Source organism: Palaemon carinicauda, chromosome 37, assembly GCF_036898095.1.
Source record: "Palaemon carinicauda isolate YSFRI2023 chromosome 37, ASM3689809v2, whole genome shotgun sequence".
Lineage (NCBI taxonomy): Eukaryota > Metazoa > Arthropoda > Malacostraca > Decapoda > Palaemonidae > Palaemon > Palaemon carinicauda.
In genome coordinates this window covers 66,076,998-66,104,997 of record NC_090761.1, presented here as the reverse complement: position 1 = coordinate 66,104,997, position 28,000 = coordinate 66,076,998, and the positions used below count along the sequence as shown (strand labels likewise).

Here is a 28,000-nt window from a genome sequence, read left to right as displayed (position 1 = left end):
CGGGAAAAATAATCGTAAACAAATGCTGAAACTGAAGTTGTCCTTTAACAGAATCTTCGTTTTTTTCAAGCTATCCAATTACAATTTGGTTCCAAGACATAGCATCGTGAGAACTATGGCATCCCAGAAAACACTGCTCAACTTCTTTAAGCCTGTTAATAAAAGGATTAGTGACCAGAATCAGGTAAAATATGCTACGGTCTTGCACCGGTTCAAGTTACTGTTTCTCTTTGGCTCTCATAAACATTAACGGAAACTTTACCTTCATAGTTTAAGCCTAAGGTTATCTTGACATTATCTTTAACTAATTCGAAAAGTATTATAGAATACTTTGGATAGTGAATTATGGGTGTAGTACTCTTTAATACCCAATAATGACATATGACATATCTGTTTTGACGTTACTACTCGTAGAATGATTTATTGTTAATTTGTTTTCGTCATTTATTTATTTCATTGTTTCCTTTCCTCACTGGGCTATTATTTCCTTGTTTCCTTTCCTCACTGGGCTATTATTTCCTTTCCTCACTGGGCTATTATTTCCTTTCCTCACTGGGCTATTATTTCCTTTCCTCACTGGGCTATTATTTCCTTTCCTCACTGGGCTATTATTTCCTTGTTTCCTTTCCTCACTGGGCTATTATTTCCTTGTTGGATCCTTTAGGCTTATTGCATCTTGCGTTTCCAACTAGGGTTGTAGCTTGGCTAGTAATAATGATAATAATAATAATACAGCAAATAGATCTTTTAGTTCCGGGGTGAATGTAATTCGTTAGGACAGGCAATATTTTCCTTATTAATTGTCAAGTCGATTTTCTTTATGGGGAAAATGTTCTTTATGGGTCTGATATATTAATATATGAAGGTATTTCCAAGAGCTATGTATATTACCCCATTGGTGCCATACCGTAGAGTTTGTTTAACCAACTGAATGAGGATATTTAATATATGGTCTACCCCAAAGGCAAAGGAAAGTCCTTTAAAAAGTTAACCGTGCTTATCCCCATTTATCCCCATACAAATGAAAAAAAGAGTACGTTAATTAAAGAATTTATAATATATTTCGCTTTATAGAAGGGTGAATATATATATTTTCAATTCTAGCCAAATACATGAACCCTACTTTAGAGTCTAGAAGAGTGTTTTGATGGAATATATATCAACCCATTGATCATCATTCACTAGATATATAATTCCTTACTGCTCTTCCCCACGGAGGAATAGAATCCTCCTCTGATCGTGTAGCAGTCTTCCTAGTACAGGCTAGACCCTATCAGCCTATTTATCCCTATGGTGGACAGATGGAGGGTTGCCAGAGTCTTTGAATTTGCTCCCGTACAAGACCAGGTAGACTGATATATCTAGGGAAGAAAGAGAACCAGCCAGCCCCTTCTAACCCTACCAATCAGTGTCTCCTTATTTTAAAAGGCGAAGGGTTTACATGTGCGTAGGGACAAATAGATTTTAAAAGTAAACTATTTTTCCTTTATAGTTCAAGTTACCTCCTCAACCATCCCTCTCGGACTTGAGTCGACGCTCAGAAGTAGTCTTTTACCCCCAAGCTATTTAACTTTCAAACCCTTAACCCCCAGGCATTTTCTTTTTCAAGCACATTTTGCAATATATTTTTTTTTAGATTGCTCTAACAGCCTTAATTTTCGTCATAGAGAGGTCAGGTTGGTCTCATTCTTTTGGAAAAGGCCTGAAGTTTCTCATATGAAAAAATATTTAATTAGCCGTTTTTTGCAAGGACGTACCGGTACGTCCATTAGGGTAAAGGGATGAGTTTAGTGAAACGTACCAGTACGTCCATTGGGGTAAAAGGGTTAAGTACCATATTGATGAATTCAATTGCGGTTCCAGCTTCGCTGAATGCATTTTATATATTGTAGGACTCAGGTTCGTATACTGTAAGTTGGAAAAATTACAAATTACTTTTAAGATTTGTTATATTTTGTATTTGTTCCGTAACCGAAATACAAACCACGCTACAGTATTTACAAAGGGTAATACTTTTAGCGCAGCTGAAATGACGAGCCAATAGTTTTTAACGAGGGTTAATTACCCCCGCGCTAGTTAGCGGGGGGGTGGGGAAGGGTAGCTTGCTACCCCTCCCCCCTCCACACACCGGTGACTTGCTTCTCTTCACTTTTGGCTCGGCGGTGATCAGACGTGTCTGTTCATCGCCTTCGTGACAGCCTTTAATTTTCTTCTTTTTCTTTTCAGCTTGTGTGATTGGTTGGAAGTTGACCTTCAGTTATTTTCTTTTATTTAATATGCGTACATGCCCTGGAGTTGCCGGCCGTCCTTGTGGGACTTTCATGTCGGACGTGATTACGGATCCTCACACCCTCTGCCCTCAATGCCGGGGCCGACGGTGCGACTAGGATAACATGTGCCGTGAGTGCAGGGAGTGGTCTGCCTCCCAGTGGGAGAGGTTTGGCCGTCGGCGTAAGAAGAAGTCCAAGAGAGACCGTTCTCCTCCGGGGTTAGCCTTGAAGGAGGAAGGTTCTCGGGACTCTTCTTCCGCCGCCCAAACCTCCTCCGAAGCTCCCCCTCGTCCGCCTCCTAAGGAGAGTCGTCCGAGTGGGAGCGCAGGCCCTTGTTCTGTTTCCCTACCTTCGGTGGGGGGAGAGGGCGTCGCCTCCCATAGCGAGGCGGTTCCCCCTCCTCCTCCGGGGGAGGTTATTGATAATAATGCCTTATCCAGTGATGATCTTTTACAGATTTGGTCGTCCTTGGGGCTTAAGGGCTTGCCCTCCAGGGTCGCTCTTATTGACCTTGTCTCGTTGGGGGCCGCTGTTAAACAGTCGCCGGTGGTAGCGGAGGTAGACCCTCTGTCTATTGTCGACGTCGTGGTGACAGAGGCCTCCGACGTGGCTGGGCCTTCCGACGCAGGTGCTGTTGCTGGTGATGGTGCTCTAGGCTCTCGTCCTCCTTCCGTGCATCCTTCGAAGGGGGAAGTGAGTCCTTCGGTCTCGACTGCTGCCCAGCTTCCTTCTGAGGGAAGTGTTTTGACGGAGACTCCCCTTCGGAGGACCGATGGTCCCGACGATCTCCCCCGAGGCCGCCTCCGCCGTAAGGCTCACCGCCCTCTACGCCACAAGGGCCTCCCTTCCCCTTACAGGGGGACTAAGAGGCGCCTTTTTGGGTCTTCGTCCTCCGGGGGAGACTCTCCTCGTCAGCCTCAACCGACTGCTCCGCCTTCCTTGAACCTCTCTGCAGACCGCTCACCATCTCCTGCCGGATCTTCGCTTTCTGGAGAACTCGTCACCCGACGGGCAACGGTCCCTTCGGGGCTAAGGGATTCTTCCCTTACGCGAGCAGGGCTAGCGCACAAGCGCTCTCCTGCTCGCCAGCGATCTCCTGCTTGCCAAGACTCTCCTGCTCGTCGGCTCTCTCCTGATGTTCGCCCCCCTCGCCAGCGCTCTCCTGCTCGTCAGCTTTCTTCCGAGCGTCAGCGCTCATTTGAGGACCATCGCCCTGCGGTCTCTGACCACCCTTTAGTTCCTGCTGAACTCCCTGCTCACCATCCACCTGGTCCTGTGGCTACGCAACATCGTGCTGCGCGTGTGTCAGAAACACATGTTCGCCAACGCGCCAGCGATCTTCCCGTTCCTGCTCGTGAACGCGCCGCACCACCTGTCCTCTCACAGGACACGCGTCGACCTTCTGCTCGCCAGCGATCACCTACACATGCTGCTCGCCATCGCACGACCCTGCATGATCGCCCGCTTACGCATGCTGCTCCTCATCGCACTACCCTGAACGATCGCCCTCCTGCGGATGCTGATCACCATCGCACCCTTTCACGCGATCATTCACCTGCGCATGCTGCTCGCCATTGCACAACCCTGCACGATCGCCCGCTTACGCATGCTGCTCCTCATCGTACAACCCTGAACGATCGCTCTCCTGCGAATGCTGATCACCATCGCACCCTTTCACGCGATCATTCACCTGCGCATGCTGCTCGCCATCGCACAACCCTGCACGATCGCCCGCTTACGCATTCTGCCCCTCATCGCACAACCCTGAACGATTGCCCTCCTGCGGATGCTGATCACCATCGCACCCTTTCACGCGATCATTCACTTGCGCATGCTGCTCGCCATCGCACAACCCTGCACGATCGCCCGCTTACGCATGCTGCTCCTCATCGCGCAACCCTGAACAATCGCCCTCTTGCGGATGCTGATCACCATCGCACCCTATCACGCGATCATTCACCTACACATGCTGCTCGCCATCGCTTACCATCACGCGGTCATTATCGCAAGCGATCTTCTTCACCTACGCGGCAGTACGATCCCTCGCCGTCGCGCCATCGCTTGCGTTCGTCGCCTCGGACACGTGTTCATTTACCTGCCCACCCTCACGCCCACTCGCCTGTGCGCCCGCGCGATCGCTCGACCGCTCGCCTGCGCGACCGCGCGACCGCTCGCCTGTGCGCCCGCGCGTCCATTCGCCTTTGCGCGACCGTTCGCCCTCGCGCGACCATAGTTCGCGGCGAATTCCACAGCCGGTGGTAGCAGCAGGGACGCGTGCTCCTAGACGGCACTCGGGATCATCTCCATCCAAGCACAGGTTGGTATTGCAGGACGAAGACAGGTCAGTACAGCATTCTTCCCCACCTTCTTTTCAGGCAGGTACCGTCGTGTCCACTCCAAAGGATCGCCCGATCCCTTTCACCTTAGCGAGGATTTCGGACTCTGTGTCCTTTGAGCAGCAGACTTGGTTTGGTCCGCTGGCACGGGCGTTAGTTAGGGTTATGAAACAAGCACTCGCCGGCCAGGGTAACAAACCAGCGGCTGTCTCTCCTACGCTGAAGAGAAAGAGAGGAGTGGACTTCGTGGTGACTTCCCCCAGGGCGGAGTTGGTTCCCAAGAGGTCGGTCTCGAGGGTCCCCTCTCCTGCACGAGTACTCTCTCCTTCTCCCGTGGACGAGGCCTTTCCGTCCTCAGGTGAGTCCAGTGGGGCGGTAGTCTTCCCCTCGGCACCAGGGGGGGAGACTTCGCTTCAGGCAGGAGAATCGTCTCGTGAGGAGGGGGCCCCTCGAACCTCGTTGTTGGGATCCTGTATCCCTCCCAGGAGGGAACCCAAGGATTCCAAGACCATCCCTAAATCCTCTGCAAGGATTCGTCAGGAACCCACGACTACCCAGGGGAATGTCCACGTATCACCCCAGGAAGAGATTCCTGGGGCAGGAGACTTAGCTGCTAGCCCGCAGGGAGGAGAACAGCAAGAGTCCGAACATGCCTTCTGGCAGGTCCTAAGCCTGATAAGGCAACTTAACAGTCTTACGGATCCAGTCATCCCCCCCCCCCCCCCCCCCCCCCCCCCCCCCCCCGTGAAGGCAAAGACACGATTCTGGACGAAGTGTTTGACGTTCGGAAGGCCCCTAAGACCAGTGCAGCTCTGCCCTGGTCTCGGGGGCTGAAGAGTGCCAGAGCTAGGGCCAATGCTCAGCTCGCACTTCTTGCCTCCTCCAGTCGTTCCACTGCCGGGAACAAACTCATCCCTCCTCCTCGCCTTCAGCAGAGGAGGTATTTCGAGATCCTGGGTGAGCACAACCTCGCTCTTCCTCTCCATCCCTCTGTGGAGGAGCTGGCGAAGGAAGTTCCCTTGGAGAAACTCTCTGCCCGGCAGGTGTCGTTCTCGGCGGCAGAGATCCTTAACCACGAGAAGGTCGCTAAGTGTGCCATGCAGGCCACTTCGTGGCTGGACTTCTGGTTAGGATCTCTGGGCATCCTATTGCGATCGGAGGACTTGTCCAAGGAGACCAATAGGAAGGCCCTAGAGACCTTCTTGCTCTCGGGCACCCGCTCCATCGAGTTTTTGGCGCACCAGGTTACCACCCTGTGGGCCAACTCGGTGTTGAAGCGTCGCAATGCTGTGTCCGAGAGATTCCATCCGAAGGTCCCCGCCGTAGATGTGTGTAGGCTCCGACATGCCTCCCTCCTGGGGGAGAGCCTGTTTGAGCCTCAAGACTTGGAGCGAACGGCTGAGAGGTGGAGGAAATCCAGCACGGACTCCCTCCTCCACAGGGCCCTTACAACTCGGCCCTATAAGCCTCCAGCCCCGCCACAACAGCAGCAACAGCCTCGTAAGGCTCCCAAACAGGCACCGGCAGCTAAGAAAGTGGTGTCTAAGCCCCAGCCCTTTCCAGCCAAGTTCAAGAGGGGCGGTAAGTCCTCCAGGGGAGGCAAGACTTCTAGGGGTGGCGGCCGCGGCCGCAAGCCCTAGGGGTGGCAGTCCCCCTGCGTGTCCACCTGTGGGGGGATGCCTTCAGCGTTGCGTCCGCAGGTGGCAACATCACGGGGCCGATGCTTGGACGGTCTCAGTGATCGGCCAAGGTTATCGCGTCCCGTTCACGTCATCTCAACCTCCCCTGACAGCGAATCCAGTGTCGTTGAGCTCCTATGCCATGGGATCGGCAAAGGGGCTGGCCCTTCAGGCCGAAGTCGAGACCATGTTCGAGAAGGGTGCTCTCCAGGAGGTCGTGGACGGCTCTCCAGGCTTCTTCAGTCGACTCTTTCTTGTAAAGAAGGCTACTGGAGGCTGGAGACCCGTCATCGATCTCTCGGCTCTGAACAGGTTTGTCAAACAAACCCGGTTCAGCATGGAGACAGCAGACACGGTCAGACTTGCGGTGAGACCACAAGACTTCATGTGTACACTGGATCTAAAGGATGCGTACTTCCAGATCCCAATCCATCCGTCTTCCAGGAAGTACCTGAGATTCTGCCTAGACAACAAGATCTACCAGTTCAAGGTGCTGTGTTTCGGTCTCTCCACAGCTCCTCAGGTGTTCACCAGAGTGTTCACCCTGATTTCGACTTGGGCGCACAGGAACGGCATTCGTCTCCTTCGTTACCTAGACGATTGGCTGATCCTAGTAGACTCGGAGTCGACCCTTCTTCGACACCGAGACAGGCTTCTAGATCTTTGCCAGGATCTGGGGATCGTGGTAAACCTCGAGAAGTCCTCTCTGCAGCCGTCCCAACGACTGGTTTATCTAGGCATGCTAATAGACACCAATCTCCACAAAGCCTTTCCATCAGACGACCGGACAGCAAGGCTGAGGAGGGTGGCGGAACCTTTCCTCAGGCGAAAAGAACTCCCCGCCCAATCGTGGTTGCGTCTCTTAGGCCACCTATCCTCCCTGGCCCGTCTGGTTCCAAACAGCCGCCTCAGGATGAGATCCCTTCAATGGCGGCTCAAGTCCCGGTGGAATCAAGGATCCGATTCCCCGGACATTCTGATCCCAATGGGGTCTCTGGAACAGACGGACTTGCGGTGGTGGCTGGCCGACGAGAACCTGCGAAAGGGAGTGAGTCTTCTCGTCCTCCCCCCAGAATTGACTCTGTTTTCGGACGCGTCAAAAGAAGGGTGGGGGGCGCACGTTCTGAACCAGAGGGCCTCAGGCCTTTGGTCAGAATCAGAAAAGTGCCTACACATCAACCTGCTAGAATTGAAGTTCCAACGGTTCCTGGCGGGTCACTCCGTGGTGGTGATGAGCGACAACACCACGGTAGTGGCTTATATCAACAAGCAGGGAGGCACTTTTTTGCAACATCTATCCCATCTTGCAGTAGAGACACTGAGGTGGACCGAAACCCACTCGATAACACTATCAGCTCGCTTCATTCCTGGCAAGAGGAATGTGCTCGCCGACAGTCTGAGCAGGGCTTCGCAGATAGTGAGTACCAAGTGGTCTTTGGATCCTCAGATAGCCAACAAAGTCCTGACTTTGTCGGGTTCCCCGACGGTGGACTTGTTCGCGACAGCCTTGAACTTCAAGCTGCCCCTGTACTGCTCACCAGTCCCGGACCCCAAGGCACTCTGGCAAGATGCTTTCCAGCAACGGTGGGACAACATCGACGTGTACGCCTTCCCACCATTCTGTCTGATGAGAAGGGTGCTCAACAGGACCAGACTATCGGTCAACTGTTCCATGACTCTAGTAGCTCCGCTATGGCATCACGCGGAATGGTTTCCGGACCTTCTGCAACTCCTGACGGAACTCCCAAGGGAGCTTCCTCCACAACACGAGCTTCTCAGACAACCCACTCCGTCCCTCACAGGGCCGTAGCCTCGCTTCGGCTTCACGCCTGGAGACTATCCAGCGTCTCCTCGCGGAGAGAGGCTTTTCGCAACAGGTTGCGGAGAGAATGTCTTGGCACCTGCGAAGGTCCTCTGAGGGAGTCTACCAAGCGAAGTGGAGAGTCTTTTGTGGTTGGTGTTGTGGAAGGGGTATCTCTCCACTCGATGCCACTATTCCAGCAATAGCGGACTTCCTTGTGTATCTGCGAGAAGAAATGCGCCTTTCTGTCTCGGCAGTGAAAGGCTATCGCTCAGCCTTAAGCTTGGCCTTCAGATTGAAGGGCGTGGATATTTCTTCATCGCTAGAACTCTCTTTACTCATACGTAGCTATGAGCTTACCTGCCCCCAGTCGGAAGTGAGACCCCCTCCTTGGAACGTGGTTCGAGTCCTCAGGTCTCTCAAGAGACCTCCCTTCGAGCCATTACGCCAGGCCTCCGATCGCCACCTGTCTTGGAAGACGGCTTTCCTACTCGCCTTGGCCTCGGCCAAGCGAGTTAGTGAACTTCATGGTCTCTCGTACGACATCGCCCATTCAAAGGGATGGGGGGAGGTAACGTTCAGGTTCGTCCCTGAGTTTGTGGCCAAGACTCAGAACTCGGGAGTGCCGGATCCTCGGTTCGACTCTTTCAGGATCGCGAGTCTCCGTTCTGTAACAAACGACCCAGACCAGCTGCTACTATGCCCAGTGAGGTGTCTGAGGTACTACTTGAAGAGAACGGCTGCAGTCCGTCCTCATGTGCGAGCTTTGTTTGTGAGCACAGGCAGGACAAAGAGGAGGGTCACCAGGAACACCATCTCTGCTTGGATTCGAAGGGTTATCCACCATGCCCTGAATCCTGACCCTCCTCCGTCACGTCGCCCTCGGGCCCACGATGTCAGGGGTATTGCTACATCCCTGGCCTTCAAGAGAAACTTCTCTGTGACGCAGGTACTTCAAGCTGGGGTCTGGAAGCGTCAAACGACCTTCACAGCCCACTACCTGCAAGACGTGACCCACAGGAGCTTCGATACGTTCTCTATCGGCCCTGTGGTGGCTGCACAACAGCTGGTCTAACCTCAGGCTCCTTTTTGGACAAGTAGCAGTAGGTTGAGGGCATTGTTACCCGGTCTTAGTCTGTGTGAATGAAAGAGTATGTCTGACCCTTACTTCTTTCTTCATTCTCCCCTCTCTTGGGGAAGCAGCATCCTGGTCCTCGCATAGCTGACCTCGACCTCTGCAGGTAACCCATGCTTCTTTGTGCTCCTAGTATTAAGCTTAATACTGTTGCGTCTCCCATACCCTGACGAGGTGGTATGGGGAACGTCCTATCCTAGAATTCCTATCTGAAGGTCTCAAGGTCAACTTCATAGGACGAGTCACACTCTCCTCCTCACACTACTTATGTAGGCCACTCGTTCCTAGCGTTCCTAGCGATGCTAGGAACCTGTGAGGTACAGGGGCTCCCTCTCCCTAGTGCTGCTCACTGAGGGATCGAGCCCCCGGGCAAGCCGAAGTCAGTAAGGCTGGGGACTTTCAACCCTTCCTAAGGGGTAAGTCACCCTTTGTAAATGGCGTGGTTTGTATTTCGGTTACGAACAAATGACAAATTCGAAGATAATTTGTATTTTTCCTAACCATACAAACCTTAGCTATTTACACATATGTGCCCGCCATCCCTGACCCCCAAGTCAAGTCCTACCTCTAAGTGAAGTGAAGCAAGTCACCGGTGTGTGGAGGGGGGAGGGGTAGCAAGCTACCCTTCCCCACCCCCCGCTAACTAGCGCGGGGGTAATTAACCCTCGTTAAAAACTATTGGCTCGTCATTTCAGCTGCGCTAAAAGTATTACCCTTTGTAAATAGCTAAGGTTTGTATGATTAGGAAAAATACAAATTATCTTTGAATTTGTCATATTTGCATATAGATGGTCCTTATACAGTGTATAAGAATTTACTATGGTTTATTTATACAAGCATACAAAACCAGAATTACCTTTGCCCTTTTTATTCATATCAAAGAATATATGGTTGTTTATATGAGTGAGAAGGAGTAAGATAACTGATAAGAAAACACAAAGATTTACAGTACAATATTTATCTTATCATATGTTATCTTCTTGCTGATGTCTCACAGGATTGTAAATACAGGAGAGGGGGTTCCCAGCCCCCTCGTCCCGATCATTTTTATCACCTCTTACGACACGCAGGAATGTAGAGAGGAGAGGTCCCCTTTTTTTGTTTCATTTGTTGATGTCGGCTACCCCCCAAAATTGGGGGAAGTGCCTTGGTATATGTATGTATGTATGTATGTTATCTTCTGGTACTTTGTCCTTTTGTACAATTATTTCAACTTTGCATTGTTGGTAGTGAATGTTTCATAAACTATAATCAGGCTTTCTCCAACATGAGTTTCATTCCAGCTGTGACCAAGTTGTGGAATGATGTTCCTAATCAGGTAGTTGAATCTGTGGAACTTCAAAAGTTCAAACTTGCAGCATATGTTTGCATGTTGAACAGGCTGGCATAGGTCTCTTTTATAGTTTATATGTGAAATATCTGTTTTAATGTTGTTATTTTTTATAAATATTTTATTTTGATTCTTCATTACTTCTTATGACGTTCATTTATTTACTTATTTCCTTTCCTCACCGGGTTATTTTTCCTTGTTGGAACCCTTCCCTTGGGCTAATAGCATCTTGCTTTTCCAACTATGATTGTAGCTTAGCTACTACTACTAATAATAATAAAATGGGATGTACACACAATTTAAAAAAACTCTGAAATGCTTTTTTATTACGATAACGAAAATCTCGTCTTTTGTACGGCAAATATTCGCTAAGCCAATGAGAAGGGGGCTCCAAGCAATTCAATTAGGATCAAAATATGAACTACAGCTTATTTACTAAGGGTTTGGCTGCATATATATACGGAGTGCATGTGCATGCTTAAGAAACAATTGTTAGATTTGAAATAAACTCTGCTCTTAAAATATTAAGAAAATTGAGATATGTTGTAAATAACACTAAATAGTACAACATTAATAAACTTGAAATACTGATTGCTTATAAAAATAGAATTAAAAAACCATATTATACTATACAGTATTGTTAAACAAGTCACATAAATGATACTGTATGTACATTTGACACTGTAAAGAAATATCACCCTGTGTTCTAACCTACTTTAGTGGCCCAGGACCAACTTACTGGTGGTTGTGGGGCTACCCTTACTCACCAAGCATCCCCTCCCTAGGCTAAATTGTAACTTGAATGAAGATAAAAAGTGAACAAATGCCTGATCATCCTTGGTGTTTAGCACTTCGATTCTAGTTTTTGATAAGACCAGAAATGGCAGTTACCTTAGCAGTGTTTGGTCCAGTGGTGGTACCCATAACAGACTGCTCATTTGGCTCTTGATACAGCTGGTTGTGGAAATGGACAGTCAAGCACTATCCATACACATGGTAAGGACATGGGTCCTTTAAAGGTTTCCAAGAGTTTGTTTGTTTTGAGAAAACTTCTCTGGCACATAACCCTATCTGTCATAGCATCAAATTCCCAGTGTGTGTTGCATGAGAAAAATCCTTCCACCTGATAAGTATATAAGACTTAAATGTTGTGTTCTTGTAGAGGTAACAAAATTTAGTTTTTAAAGAACGTGTAGTTTTCCTAGATGTTTAGATGTTCAAACCAAATGCCCCCCCCCCCCCCCCCCCCCCACAACCCGCACTGGATAGTTATTGGTGCTTAAGGAAAATTGAGGGAACGTTGAATAGGCCAGCTCTGTAGAAGTTAAGTTGGACTCATTGGACTGATAAATCTCCACCCTTTAATAATAATAGTAAATAATTAACTGCTAAAAATACTCCCGAATAATATACTTCCTGTTTATATATCTGGGAAATTTTAAAATTTGTCATGGTGTTGTTGTTTTAAAATCTTAGATGAGTATAAACTCTCATCTTTCACAGGACGATGCTAGTGCCAAAAAGCTGAAAACTACTGGGGGAAAGGAAAATGTTGCTGCCTCAATTGATAAAGGTAATTTATACTCTTTTAATTGTTCTTAATCATTTTCATGTACAGTGTGTTCTTATGTTCATATGTTGAAATTCGCTGATGAAGATTTTACTTCTTTTTTTTTGAGTACTGTAGTTAAGTATAGCTATCATTATTGCTAAGTATTTATCAAAAAATTGGAAAAACAGTACAGTACTACAAACTATATGCTTAGTTTAGAGATAATTAATAGTGAAAAATAGGAGACAGCCAAAAATATTGTTTTTAACAATATATATATTACAGTATATAGAAGAAAACTTGTTGTTCATAACAGAAATTTTACATCCTTAAGATATTTGGGTGAGGAGCAGTTGGTTAGATTAGTGGATATTGTACTAAGAGAACAAATACAATGAGTTAGAAATTGTTTTAAATATGCAGTAATACTCCGCCCTGAAAATGTGAAATAGAAAAGTTAATGGTGCTGTTTTGGGATGCGATCTCATTTATGGCGTGATCTCAGAAATTATTCTTTTGCTTTGGTATGTGATCTCAATATTTTTATTAAGAAAAATATAAGAATACTGTTATAGAAAATCTAATGGTTCTTGTCTAGCTGTGGGCTCGCTTCACTCGCGAAAAAATAAAAACATCAAGCTGCGTATGTACTGGCAAGCGGTAATGTTGAGCTGCGCACGTTAACGTCAATGATCGACTATTATTTCTTAGATAATTATTCCCGGTACTTTCCTATGAGTGAAATATGGAAGTAGAATACTGCCTCTTACTTTAGGAGTTCCAGTTTTCCAAGCTAACTAAATTCTTATCTTATAAGTTTGAATAATTAGATAAAGTGATATTTAAACATCTATATTAAATTTGTGAAATATTAATTTTATTGTGTGATATGCAAATAATTTTTTTTTTTCAGTTAGCATACTTAATATTTGTGGAGTGACTCAGGTCCTTTTCACATGATGTATTTTGATGGCTATTGTATCCTTTTGTAACTTTTACAGATGTCGTTTCAAGCTCTCCTGACGTTAAACTACCAGAAGGTATGAGCCCTGATCAGAAAAAGCGTATGAGTGAAAACAAATTGAAAGTAAGTATTTGTGATGGTACAATGTCATCTTTTTTGTGATTATTGGGACCTTTAAAGTATTCTTTTAATTGATACCAATAGTTGAGGGGGCTTCGTGATAATTAGGACCTTTGTAGTACTCTTAATTGTTACCAATATTTGAGAGGGCTTCGTGATAATTAGGACCTTTATAGCTTATAGTACTCTTTTAATTGGTACCAATATTTGAGGGTGCTTCAGGATAAATAGGGTTTCTGTTACAGCTGTACCTCGGTAATTATACAGTTATATATTGTTAAATGGACATTCTAGAAAATTGTAACTAGTAACTCGGAGGCTTCCAAATTAGATTTTGTTTTTTATGTATTTTACATTGTAATTTATCTCTGTGTTAGTTGACAAGAATATAGAAGTGGCCCTTTTCAGATAAAAAACAAATCGATAACATTCACAGTTTATAAGAAAAATATACTGGAATTTCAGAATTACCGTATACTGTACTGTATAAAAGGGTAGAGTGGGTTATAGAGATTCAAACTGACATATTGTTCTCCTGTCTTGGGTAGTGCCATAGCGTCTGTACCATGGTCTTCCACTGTCTTGGGTTAGAGTTTTCTTGCTTGAGGGTGCACTCGGGCACACTATTCTATCTAATTTCTCTTCCTCTTGTTTTGTTAAAGTTTTTATAGTTTATATAGGAAATATTTATTTTAATGTTACTGTTCTTTGAATATTTTATTTTACCTTTGTTCCTTTCCTCACTGTGCTATTTTCCCTGTTGGAGCCCTGGGCTTCTAGCATCCTGCTTTTCCAACTAGGGCTGTAGCTTAGCAAGTAATAATCATTATTATATAAGTTAATTTTTAACCCCTTGTGTAATGAATACTGTGTCTGTCCTCTGTAAAGGTACTGATCTTTACTATATTGGAATTAAGATACTGGTAACTTTAAATTATTTCCTGTGTAAATATCAACCACAATGGCATTTTCCTCCCCATTGATGAAGGGATTATCTAAATGGAAGACAGCCTGTGAATAGTGGTTTTCACACGCCCTTGTTGTATACACGACACCCACAAGGTGATCGCGCGAGGGTTGTAACCTCTGCATTCCATGCTTTTATCTTTCTCTAGTATATTTGGAAGATTTATATTAGAAAAGTGAAAAGAAGGACCTTTTCACCGGGCGTCACAGGCCTCTTCCCAGAAATAGATTTTTCCTTCGTCAAAATCCCTTTAATATCAAATTCTACCTTTGAGAATATACGCTGGAAATTCACTTGTGATTAATGCCTCTGGCTTGATAGCTCACTTGCTAAGAGTCACTGCTGGCATTGTTTGGACTCGGAGGCATGGGTTCGAGTCCTTGCTCAGCCAAGAGCATTTATCGTAAATGAACTTCCATTGGAAATACATTCCCAAAGGTCAAATTCGATATTAACCCTTTTACCCCCAAAGGACGTACTGGTACGTTTCACAAAAGCCATTCCTTTACCCCCATGGACGTACCGGTACGTCCTAGCAAAAAAATGCTATAAAAATTTTTTTTTTCATATGTTTGATAATTTTTTGAGAAAATTCAGGCATTTTCCAAGAGAATGAGACCAACCTGACCTCTCTGACAAAATTAAGCCTGTTAGAGCAATTTAAAAAAAGTATACTGCAAAATGTGATGGGATAAAAACTAGGAGGATTAATACTACTGGAGATGCCCTGACTCAGAATTCTTTCCTGAACCCGTGAGGGCAGGGTTTGGCCAGATTCACCCCTTCAAACTGTCAAATCTCGATCCCAAGTTAATCCTCCGACAGCGTACTGGTACTTAGTCTGTTTTACTCAGACCTTTATTTTTAGCTGATAACTATTTACTTGTGCTATTTTATTACCGATGGTCCCTTCCTGTAATACTTTATTAAAAAAAAAAATAATGTTAAACTTGTTGCTCAACTTATTGGTGAATCAGTTACAAACTCCTTGGAATAATGAACTACAGTAAAGTCGTTGACCTTTATAGCCGTCTTTGGATGACATTGAACACAGCTTGTGATAATCTCACAACTGTTGTTACTGACTTTGCCTAAAGGCAGGCAACGGATTTTTTTCGTACAACCAAGAGCAGCACAGGAAGGAGCCATCACTAATGAAAGCACAATAAGGGTTACCGTCTCTAAACAAAGGTCTGAATAGAACTGACTACAAATTCCAATACAGTGACAGAGATTAACTTGAAGGATCAAGAACTGACAGTTAGAAGGGTAAAACACCTGGCTTCCCTTAATCCGGGTCAGGGCATCTCCAGTTATTTTTCCTCCAAGGATAAAAATAACCCCTTGGGGGTTAAGGGTTGGAAATTTCCAAATAGCCCGGGGGTAAAAGGGTTAAATGCCTTTGTGGTTGATATTTACATGGATTAAAGTCACAAGTGTTTGTGAGAGATAGTAATTACTTCCTGTATTTAGTTTTAGAATAATAATAATAATGATTGTAATAATTATAATAATTTTGATAATGATAATTTTAATTATTTTGATAATGAAAATAGTAATAATAATACCTGTAATAATTTTGATTATCTTAATAATAATCATAATAATAATAATAATAGTAATAGTATTGTGGTAGGAGACCCTCTCTTAGGCAGGTTGAGTTAAAAGTAATGGCTGCATCGGCAGAGTTTATTTTCTTATCCAATTTTTCTATTTTCCGGATAATTCTCTTCTCTAGAGCGCTGCAATCAGCCAGCAGACTTGAAAAATTCATCAGTCAGGTGAATGACAAAATTGGGAAGACTTTTCAAGTATATTCTCACAAAATACAAGTAAAACTTTTGGTACAAAATAGTAAAAACTACGACGCGTTTCGAGGATAAGTCCTTCCTCGTCTTCAGGTAGAGAGTGAGGTGGATGCTGCAGTTGGGTGGTACTATTTTGTACCAAACGTTTTACTTGTATTTTGTGAGAATATACTTGAGAAGTCTTCCCGATTTTGTCATTCACCTGACTGATGAATTTTTCAAGTCTGCTGGCTGATTGCAGCACTCTAGAGAAGAGAATTATCCGGAAAATAGAAAAATTGGATAAGAAAATAAACTCTGCCAATACAGCCATTACTTTTAACTCAATAATAATAGTAATAATTTTAATTTGATAAGTTATGTAACTATGAATAATATTACTTTTATATCTTCTGTCAAGGCTAAGGCATACAGGTTTTTCAGATTATATAAGGAAATAGGGAAGTCTTTAGGGTTATTAAGAGGCTCAATACTACAAAGTATTCTAGAAGTTTTATTCCAGCTGTTACCAAGTTGTGGAATGATCTTCCTAGTCGGGTAGTTGAATCAGTAGAACTTCAAAAGTTCAAAGTTGGAATGTTTTTTTGTTGACCAGGCTGATATGAGTCTTTTTATTGTTTATATATGACATATCTGTTTTTGACGTTGTTAATAGTTTATATAGGACATATCTGTTTTGACGTTATTACTGTTTTTAGAATGATATATTGTTAATTTATTCTCATCATTTATTTATTTCCTTATTTCCTTTCCTCACTGGGCTATTTTTCCCTGTTGGAGCCCTTGGGCTTATAGCATCTTGCTTTTCGAACTAGGGTTGTAGCTTGGCTAGTAATAATAATGATAATAATAATAATAATAATAATAATTATATGTTCAGGGGTTTTCAACGTTTTCTGGTATCCTATCTCTGGTATTTAATCCCTATGCACATCAGGTACCGACTGTGCAGTACTTAAGCTTTACAGATCAAGCTTTAGTTAAGAACAATTTAATTGTATTGATTTAAAGAAGAAATCTTATAGATTTTTTTTTTCCTCAGGCCGAGATCAAACTGCAAAGTAAGAGAACACCGGCGCTTGACAGCAACATAGGTCCAAGTTGGTACGCGGCTCTCAAGCAAGAGTTTTCAAAACCATACTTTGAAGAGGTGAGTCTCTTGATTATATCAGTGCTTTTTCTCTTGCACAAAATTAAACATTAGTAATTTATAACACCCATATTGACCATGCAAATAAATGTAAATAGTTAACCCTTTTACCCCCAGGCTATTTGGAATTTTCCAACCCTTAACCCCCAGGCATTTTTTTTTTCAAGCACATTTTGCAATATATATTTTTTAAATTGCTCTAACAGCCTTAATTTTTGTCATAGAGAGGTCAGGTTGGTCTCATTCTTTTGGGAAATGCCTGAAATTTCTTATAAAGTTATCAAAAATATGCAAAAAAAAAAAAAAATGTAAATAGCATTTTTTTGCAAGGACGTACCAGTACGTCCATGGGGGTAAAGGGATGAGTTTTGTGAAACGTACCTGTACGTCCATTGGGGGTAAAAGGGTTAATCATGAACCAGTATATACAAGACTAAGGTTTTGAGACATCTCTGTATGAGTTTCAAAAGATTTTTGATTGTGTGTTGGTTATATGTTCATCAAGTTGTCATTTTTCATTTGACACTGCATGTGGAAAGTACTGAGCATAAGCCCCAAAAATGACTTATATGTACTCAGTTTAGAAGTATTTGTCCTTCTTATATTGAAAGTAATCTAAAGACCATATGAACAGAAGTAAAACAAACAGTTTTCTTGTTAATTTGATGTTGATCATTTTGTATATTTTTTTCTTTTTCCACCAAACACAGGAATCATCTTCCAGTGCTTGGGGGAATAAGTTTTTAAAAAGTGTCATGCATATTATCTACATTTTTTATTGGAAGTCGAAGCTTTCCTAGTAACCAAGGTCATCCTTGATACAGTCCACCCACCTTTGCTTTGGTCTCCCTCTCCTTCTCGTTCCCTGTACCTCCATTTCCATCACTCCTCCCAATATACTGTTCATCTCTTCTCGTGACATGACCATACCACCTTAGCGTACTTTCTTGGATCATATCTGATAGTTCTCTAACTCCTGTGGTACCCCTAATTACCTCATTCCGTATCTCTTCTCTTCTTGTCACTCCACACATCCATCTCAACATTCTCATCTCTGCCACATCCAGTTTCTTCTCTTCTGTCTTCTTTATTACCCATGTCTCTGCTCCATACATCATTGCCAGTCTCAAAAATGTCCTGTGTACTTACCTTTCAACCATATCTTACTCTGCAATTCTATTTGAAAGAGTTCTTTGGATGGGAGAGATGGGAAATTTTATCAGCAAGGGAACAGGGCATAAGTGAAATACAGACAGTAATGCAGCTAGGAACTGATGGATACTGTAAGGAACATTTACGAGCTTATACAGATCACCTTCATAAGGGTTTTGAGAGGTTTTATGGTATTATATAGTAGGTGACTTGAACAAGATTACTTAAAGTTCATTTATCTCTACTCCTTAACTCCATTTACAATTAGGAATAATTTCTTCAGACAGGAGTTTGGGTTTATGGTAAAACAGGGAGGGGTGAATCCCATGAATACAGGTAAATTTTAAATAGAAGTATTGTACGGAATAAAGATAACTTTGGAATAAAGATGCTATATTAGATTTTATTCAATTGATATGTCAAAGAAGGTGAATTTAATTTGTTTTCCAGCTGAGCAAGTTCTTGGTTAACAAAAGAAGTCAAGCCACAGTTTACCCCCCAGCTGATCAAGTTTTTTCATGGACTCACCACACTGATCTCGAGGACATAAAAGTTGTAATTCTAGGTCAGGATCCTTATCATGGAATTGGACAAGCGCATGGTTTATGCTTCAGTGTTCAAAAGGGGATAGCTCCTCCACCAAGGTAAAGTGTTATAATTTATTACTTGTATAAAAAGGTCCTCAACTCACAAAAATTTGCCCTGTAGACATTCCATTCCGAGATACAAACAAATCCAATTGAAGTCATGAAATTAATCTCAGAAGCATCAAAAGGTAGTAGGTTGGCCTGGGCACCAGCCGCCCGTTGAGATACTACCGCTAGAGAGTTATGGGGTCCTTTGACTGGCCAGACAGTACTACATAGGACCCTTCTCTCTGGTTACGGTTCTTTCCCTTTGCCTACACAGACACCGAATAGTGTGGCCTATCCTTTACAGATTCTCCTCTGTCCTCATACACCTGACAACACTGTGATTACTAGACAATTCTTCTTCACCCAAGGGGTTAACTACTGCACTGTAATTGTTCAGTGGCTACTTTCCTCTTGGTAAGGGTAGAAGAGACTCTTTAGCTATGGTAAGCAGCTCTTCTAGGAGAGGGACACTCCAAAATCAAACCATTGTTCTCTATTCCTGGGTAGTGCCATAGCCTCTGTACCATGGTCTTACACTGCCTTGGGTTAGAGTTCTCTTGCTTGAGGGTACACTTGGGCACACTTTTCTATCTAGTTTCTCTTCCTCTTGTTCTGTTAAAGTTTTTATATTTTTAAATAGGAAATATTTATTTTAATATTGTTACTATTCCTAAAATGTTCTATTTTTCCTTATCTCCTTATTTCCTTATTTCCTTTCCTCACTGGGCTATTTTCCCTGTTGGGGCCCCTGGGCTTATAGCATCCTGCTTTTCCAACTAGGGTTGTAGCTTAGCATTTAATAATAATAATAAAAGTTCTCATTGAAATGCTGTAATAAAACGATATATGGTTTAATGTAGTAAGCAAGACGGCATAAGCAATATGAAACTGGACAATTTGTTAACTTTTGCAGATGGAAATCATATTATTATTATTATTATTATTATTATTATTATTATTATTACTAGCCAAGTTACAACCCTAATTGGAAAAGCAAGATGATATAAGCCCAAGGGCTCCAACAGGGAAATATAGCCCACTGAGGAAAGGAAATAAAGAAATAAATAAGCATCATAAGAAGCAGTGAACAATTAAAATATTTCACAGACATTAACATCATTGAAACAGATATTTCATGTCAACCTGTTCAACATGAAAACATTTGCTGCAAGTGAGTTGGGTGAAACCTTAATCCAACATTTAACAAAATTCTTCTTGGCAACAGCTTCTTGGAACCGATTAAGTTTGTAAGTTGACGACTGTACTATCCATAAACTGAACAGTACATGTAAATAATACTGTCCTTGCCTATTTTTTTAACGTGTAATTAAAGTATGTTCAGCCATTCACATAATTTTCAAGTGCTGGGAGGAACGTAGAGAGTAGCCCCTTTTTGTTTTGTTTCATTTGTTGATGTCGGCTATCCCCCAAAATTGGGGGAAGTGCCTTGGTATATGTATGTATGTACAAAGCCAGATTCCTACTAGATTAAGCAATGGTCTACTGTATTGTTTTTATTTACTGTAGTACTCTTAAATGAATGTTAACTTTAGATACAATGCAGGTGACAATAAAAGTGCCTACACAATTATTCTATTCAGTTGGAAATCAAGTGATACTATCACTAGATTTGGACATGTGTACCCTTTCACATATCTCTCGAGTATTCAGGCACCAGAAGAATTCTCCCCTCCTTCATGTTACTTCTCTGTGTAACACTGAACATATTCATGCATCCATCCCAGTCTCATATCATTCTTTTCACTCTTATATTTATTTCTGAACCTCAAACCTAACCCCATAACACATATACATATTATCTACTTTCCAGTGTTCAACGTATGATATTACAGAATTAATAAAATGAAGAATTGTTAGATAAGAAGGAAAACATTTATTATCTATCTCTCTATTACGTTTGAGGCAAGTGGATATTTGAACACGTAACTAGATAGTGGGATGAATTATGATTTATGTTTATGGGTCCCTGAATAAATGTGGATAGATGGAACTATTTGAAAATGTATTTTGAAAGGTTTATGGTTGTTGAAAATACATTTCAGTTCCTGAATTTGGATAGTATTTTCTAAAATATACTTAACCCTTTCATCATCATTAAGTACGGGGTGTTCGATGTCGAACGGCCGTGGCCCTCTCCACAAAACTTCTCCATTCATTCCGGTCTTGAGCCTTCCTTTCTAACTCCACCATCGTTAGCCCACACATCTCTTTGATATTGTCACTCAATCTAGTTTTAGGCCTTCCTCTCTTTCTTGTACCATAGACTGATCCAATTAGTAGCGTTCTTTCCAGAGTATTGTGTTTCCGAACCTGGTGTCCAATAAAAGTTAGTTTTCTTTCATCCAAAATGTCAAGTAATCTTTTTTCGATATTGATCTTTTGTAGAACTTCCACGTTAGTCTTTTTCTCAATCCAGCTTATCCTAAGGACTCTTCTGTAACACCATAGTTCAAAACTTTCTAATCTTTTCCTATCTGTAGCTTTTAAAACTTAACATTCTGAGCCGTATGATGCGATGGGGAAAACAAGTGATTTGAGAAGCCGCTTCTTTGTGTTTAGAGTGATATGTCTATCTTTCCACACATTGCTTAGTGCGATGGTTGCATTCTTTGCAATCCCAATTCTTCTTTTGATCTCTTGGGAGTCGTCTCCATTATTGGTGAAAGTTGCTCCGAGGTAAGTAAATTCAGTGACATTATCTAGGGCAACTCCGTCTATTAGGATTTCTTGATCAGACGGGGCTTTTTGACACTTCATGACCTTTGTTTTCTTAGCATTTAGGTACAGTCCCACTTTTTCACTCTCAGCTTTTACTTTTGATACTAATGTTTGGAGGTCCTCCATACTTCCAGCGATTAAAACCACATCGTCGGCATATCTGAGATTAGTGATCTTTTGTCCTCCAACAGTTATGCCTCCTTCGTAGTCTTCAAGCGCATTTCTCATTATGGTTTCCAAGTAGATGTTAAAGAGGTGGGGAGAAACAATGCATCCTTGTCTGACACCTTGTCCAATGTTAAACCAATCCGTTAGGCCATAAGATGTTCGCACTGCTGCTTTCTGTTGATTGTACAGTGCTTTAAGAAGTGAGATGACATGAGGTGGAAAACCCATAGAGTACATGTCGTTCCATAAGATGTCATGTGCAACTGTATCAAAGGCTTTAGTGTAGTCAATAAAACAAAGGAATACGTCGATTCCTCGTTCTTTGTTTTTTTCAAGGATCGTCTTGAGATTCATGATTTGGTCTCTGGTGCCTTTCCCAGGACGGAATCCTGCTTGTTCGTCAGCGATTTCTTCGTTCAGTTTGTTTGCCATTCTCTTAGCCAGGTTATATGGACCTTTCCAACCCTTAACCCCCAAGGTTTTCTTTTTTTCACGCACATTTTGCTGTATATATATTTTTTTAATTGCTCTAACAGCCTTAATTTTCGTCATAGAGAGGTCAGGTTGGTTTCATTCTTTTGGAAAATGCCTGAAGTTTCTCGTAAAGTTATAGAAAATTTGCAAAAAAATGTAAATAGCAGTCTTTTGCAAGGACGTACCAGTACGTCCATGAGGGTAAAGGGATGAGTTTTATGAAACGTACCAGCACGTCCATTGGGGGTAAAAGGGTTAATATATTTTTATGTAATTTTAGGATTAAAGTTAGTCATTTCATTTTGAACATTGAATCTTTCATGAGTTTTTTCTTTTTTCAGTTTGCTAAACATGTATAAAGAGTTGGGGAATGACATAGAAGGCTTTTCCCGTCCATCGCATGGTCATCTGATTGGCTGGGCAAAGCAAGGTCAGTCATGAAATTTGTGTACTTGAAAGTTTAGAATATCAAGTAAGGTAATTATTTTATCCTTTTATGGTCATCAGATACTCTCATAGTTATATTTCCAACTGTGTTGTGCATTGTAAACCTATAGACACCCTTCTATTATATTAATTTTGCCTATAGTATCTTTAGCTGCCTTGTAACTAAGAGGAGATCATGTATAGGTGAAATATCTACCACTTTATGTAGCATTTGTGAGTTAGCTTTTCTTCTACCCTTTGGGCTTCTGCAGTGGACCACTCTTTGTAGGTCTTAGGAATGATGAAACTAATGAGATATGTATGTTTCTTCTCATCTCCTCTAACTAAGATGTCAAAATCAGCAATTTAATGTAATGCCTCTGAATTTCAAGGCAATGGTCCTGGGCATTCACTAGCTCAGAAGCATGACAGAAAGCTGGTTGTGGGGGTGGCAATAGCCAGACCAAATCACAGGAAATGGAGCTGGAAGATATCTCTTTGAATAACAGTAGATACATTCTGAAGACAGAATGAATTGGAGCAGATAAATTTGCATCTCAAAGGATGTTAAGAAATCCACTCTTCCAATGGACTTGTGTATTGACTACTTTTCCAATCCTTTAAGCAGTTTGCTGTAAAAACTTGAGTTGGCTCGAGGCTAAAGATGATCGGTTTCCAGCTACGGGTTAATGTCATGGAGAATTGTCCTGCCTATCCTCTAATAATATTCTCAGATCATCAATCTCACTTTGTCCAAGTCTTGGAACTTGTTGGCATTGAGGGTGTAAGAGTCAAAGACCTTTAGCTCAGATGAGGAAGAAGGGGCTCTTCAAAAGGGACTGTGTACTGCTCAGGTGTTCGCCTTGGTATTATCTTGGGCCCACTTGCAAGGGATACGTCTGTTAATGTATCTGAATGATTGGATTATGCTGGCTTCTGTGGGGCAGTTGCTACAAGGTCAAGATCGGCTTCTCTCTGTCACGATCTGAGAGGTGTGATAAACTGGGATAAGTTGAATCCCACACCCAAGCTGAGGTTGAAATACTTGGGCATCCTGATAGACATTTGTATAAGATATTATTTCATCATTGAAGCTGTTTGATATGAAATTTTTTTTCTAGAATAGGAATGACACTAATCATTCTTTTTATTATTTTGGTAGGGTATAAATTAGTAGCTTAGAACTAAAACCAATTTTATACTTTAAAATTTTTTTTGCAGGTGTTTTGCTTCTCAACGCATGTTTAACTGTCACTGCTCATCAGGCAAATTCTCATAAGGACAAGGGATGGGAAAAATTCACCGACTCTGTCATCACGGAAATTTCGAAGCGTAACCATGGCGTTGTGTTCTTGCTGTGGGGATCTTATGCTCAGAAGAAAGCGGCTGTTGTAGACAAGGTAAAGCTCTCTCTCTCTCTCTCTCTCTCTCTCTCTCTCTCTCTCTTTTTTTTTTTGTTTTTGTTTTATGCTTAGTGGTTTTTAAAGAGGTTGCCTTTGCTATCAGAAGATCCTCAACTCACAAACATTCCGAGATACAAACACAAATCCAATTGAAATCATAATTAAATACTGTAATAAAACCATGTATGATTTAAATGCAGTAAGCAAGATGACATTTCTAATAAGAAACAGGTCTATTTGTTGACTTTTGCAGTTGAAAATTGTAGGCATATGAGTTAGGTGAAGCCTAACCGAGACCAGAATTTAAGAAAAATTTGACTTGCAAACAGCCTCTTGAACCCTATCAAGTTCGCAAGTTGACCTCTCTCTCTCTCTCTCTCTCTCTCTCTCTCTCTCTCTCTCTCCTCTCTCTCTCTCTCTCTCTCTCTCTCTGTATATAGTTACATTCATATTGTTATCATTTTGTCATTTCTCTTTGATGGAGTATTGTTTACTTATCTGTTTGTGGGCTGTGGTACTCTAGCAGTACCAGCCGAACTTGGTTGAATCCCTCGTCAGGCTTGGAGGAACGTTGAAAGGAAAGATTCCCTTTTTTTCATTTGTTTGATGTCGGCTACCCCCCAAAAATTGGGGGAAGTCCCTTGGTATATAGATATGTCTGTTTGTTTTTCTGTACTTTTCCGTGTTGTGGCCTTACAGGTTTTATTTTTGTTTTCCAACTAGGGTTGCATCTTGAATTTTAATAGTAAGTAGAATAATTGATCTGCCTGCATATATGCAGGATGGTTGCACATCAGTAAATCTTTTTTTCTTGGATATTACTTTGAAAAAAAAATGGTAATTCTATTTTAATGGGTTATTAAGAAGAGGAAAATTTGGCTTTAAGAAATATATATTGTTTATGATATATTACAGTATCAGAATTCTCTTTTGGCCATTCTTGTTTTCACATCCCTTATGGAAAGCATCGAGCTGCCATTTTTAAATAAGATTGTAGTTATAAACAAATAATTTAATTAATATAACTCATACTGTTGGTGTGAGGGATCAATCAAATTGCTTATACTAAGTGTATCATTTTGACATGGTATATCTTGAAAATTACAGGAAGAAGAAAATTATAATCTAAGGTACTGTTTACACAATAACCCATAGATTTTGCTTTAAAATGGACTTGAAGTTTGTTTATCTCTTGAGTAGGTGGGGCATTAGAAAAAAAAAAAAGAAGTATAAATGGGAGAAATTTTAAGAGGTACAAGAAGGTATGATCTTTTCTACTGGTAGTCAGAATTCTTAATTTTGTCGTGTGTAGATGATTAGCGTATTGCCCAGAAAATACCTCTGGTGCAGTAACAAAATATTTTAATAAAGGGCTAATTGTTCTCTTTATTAATTTATTTTACTATCAGTATCCAGTAGAATTCTGATGTATGGTACTATCAGGGCTTCGACATGTGATTGTAAAACATCACCTGGTTTCATAGCTGCCTAGATTGGATTGAAGCATTTTCAGTTCTGATCCTCATTCCTGAATACATATTATTATTATTATTATTATTATTATTATTATTATTATTATTACTACTGTATTATTGAAAGCTAAGCTATAACCCTAGTTGGAAAAACAAGATGCTATAAGCCCAAGGGCTCCAACAGAGAAAAAATAGCCTAGTGACGAAAGGAAACAAGGAAATAAACTACAAGAGAAATAATAAACAATTAAAATGAAATATTTTATGAATAGTAATAACATTGAGTTAGATCTTTTGTATATAAACTATAAATACTTAAAAAAACAAAAAAAAAACAAGAGAATTCAGAGAACAGCGTGCCCGAGTGTACCCTCAAGCAAGAGTACTCTAATCCAATAGAGTGGAAGGCCATGGTACAAAGGCTGTGGCACTACCCAAGACTAGAGAACAATGGTTTGGAGTGTCCCCCTAGTAGAGTTGCTCACCATAGCTAAAAGTCTCTCTTCTACCCTTACCAAGAGGAAAGTAGCCACAGAACAACTACGTTGAAATAGTTAACCCCTGGAATAAAAGGAGAATTGTTTGGTAATCTCAATGTTTTCATGTGTATGAGGACAGAGGAGAATGTTGTAAGAATAGGCCAGACCATATGTATGTTTAGGCAAAGACAAAATGAGCCGTAACCAGTGAAAGGGATCCAATGTAGTACTGTCTGGCCAGTCAAAGGACCCAGTACAGTAACTCTAGCGGTAGTATATCAATGGGTGGCTGGTGCCCTGGCCAACTTGCTACTTATTTAAAGGACTCTGGTTGTTAGAAATACGGATCACCTCCAAATTTATTATATTTGAAGAAAATTTGAAAGGGAAATAAATATAAACTTATCTGCCCTCAGGAACTCTCGGTATAAATGCAATGAACCGAGGGAGTGATGGGTGAACTGCAATGGGCAGAGGAATTACTGTACAGTATTATCAAAACAAAATATATATGTCGGTTAAGTGACTCGCAGATAAGATTTATCAGTACAAACAGAATTTTATTAAAAGAATTTATTATTTTGATACTTGCCTGAGTCACATAATTCTCACATTCCTCTGCACTTACAATGGTATATTGGAGTTGAGTCAGGTCTCTAACAGCTTCTATAGAATATGTAAGGGGGATTGAGTTTTTCCCCAAGGTTTCTACGTTTCTACCCAGCTGAATGTTTTTATATTTTAAGGTTGAGGCGGCTATGCTTTGTAAACACTTGGAGTGACTCCTTGGTGAATATCAAAATAATGAATTGTGTTATTAAAATTCTGTTTTTCTCATTCAACAGAAGAAGCACCATCTGCTCTGTTCAACACATCCCTCCCCACTGTCAGCACATCGTGGATTCTTGGGATGTAAGCATTTCTCAAAGTGTAATGAGTTGCTGAAGAAAGAAGGCAAGAAGCCAATAGACTGGGGATTTCTTCCTCTTGAGTTATAATGCTCTAAGCTGCCGTAAAAAAGTGATTGTGCTACTTTCAAGGAAAATTACTTGTGAAATTTTCTCAATCGTTTTGAAGTACTTTACAGTATTTCTGTACATTTTGCTGGTTTTGCTTTGCTATTTTTTAGTGTTGAAAGCCTGAGGAAATGGTTTTAGTTCAGTGAGTTTTCCTGTCATTTAAGACCAAGAATTAATGCTCTTTGGACATTATTTACACTCCAGTGGGTTGTAAGTTTAGTTAATTTTCAACAAGCAATGCGCTAATTTCAGCCATTTACTATGATTATTAAGTTTCCAATTATTGTTTTGAAAGGCAATTTTTATTTTAGTTTATAACATACTGTATATGTTGATTGTTTCAAGACTACGTTAAGTTAAATGAATAAAAAAAATGGAAGTGAATAAATAGATAATGAATTTGGTAGATGTATGTTTTGAAGTTAATGTGCGTTGTATCTAGGAAATCATAGTTGTAGTGGCTGAAAATGGTTTATGGAGAAGATTAACGAGACAAATTTTTTTCTGTATTTTTAATGTTGATGGCTCTTTGGTACTGTGAATGGAGGCTGTCGAATTTTATAGTACAATACTGCATTACATTTAGATATTCCGTTTTAATTGTTATGTTGAGACATTCTTTATTTTATGATAAAATGCTATGATGCAAAAGACTTTCAAATTGAGTTTATATGCCAGAAATAAATGGTTTTGTTTTGTATTAAGAACTGCTGCTTGTCTTAGGTGTGATAGTATCAAATCTTTTAAAAGATTTTGGATGCATCAGATTTCACAACTGTAGTCTGCGTACTTTTAGGTTATTTAGAAAATGGTTGATATGATTTTGTTTCCTACTTTTGAAATGCTATTTAAATCTATTGATTTCTAAAGAATGTAGATACATTTGATTTCCTATTCTTCGAATATATTTTTTTAACTGAA

General features: G+C 41.5%; 1 protein-coding gene across 3 annotated transcripts; it reads left to right on the top strand.

Moving 5' to 3' along the window:
- Positions 1 to 2: 2 nt before the first annotated feature.
- LOC137629747 (uracil-DNA glycosylase-like) lies at positions 3 to 28,000 on the top strand. 3 transcript variants are annotated; one of them, XM_068361344.1, is made up of 8 exons: positions 3 to 184; positions 12,055 to 12,124; positions 13,105 to 13,190; positions 17,005 to 17,112; positions 18,715 to 18,908; positions 22,622 to 22,710; positions 23,928 to 24,106; positions 26,906 to 28,000. In XM_068361344.1, the coding sequence occupies exons 1-8, from the start codon at positions 23 to 25 to the stop codon at positions 27,056 to 27,058; spliced, it is 1,041 nt and encodes a 346-aa protein (XP_068217445.1). In that variant the 5' UTR covers positions 3 to 22; the 3' UTR covers positions 27,059 to 28,000. The 3 variants fall into 3 exon arrangements, with proteins under 3 accessions (XP_068217445.1, XP_068217447.1, XP_068217446.1); XM_068361346.1 differs by lacking the exon at positions 3 to 184 and adding an exon at positions 10,361 to 10,381; XM_068361345.1 differs by lacking the exon at positions 3 to 184 and adding an exon at positions 10,361 to 10,385.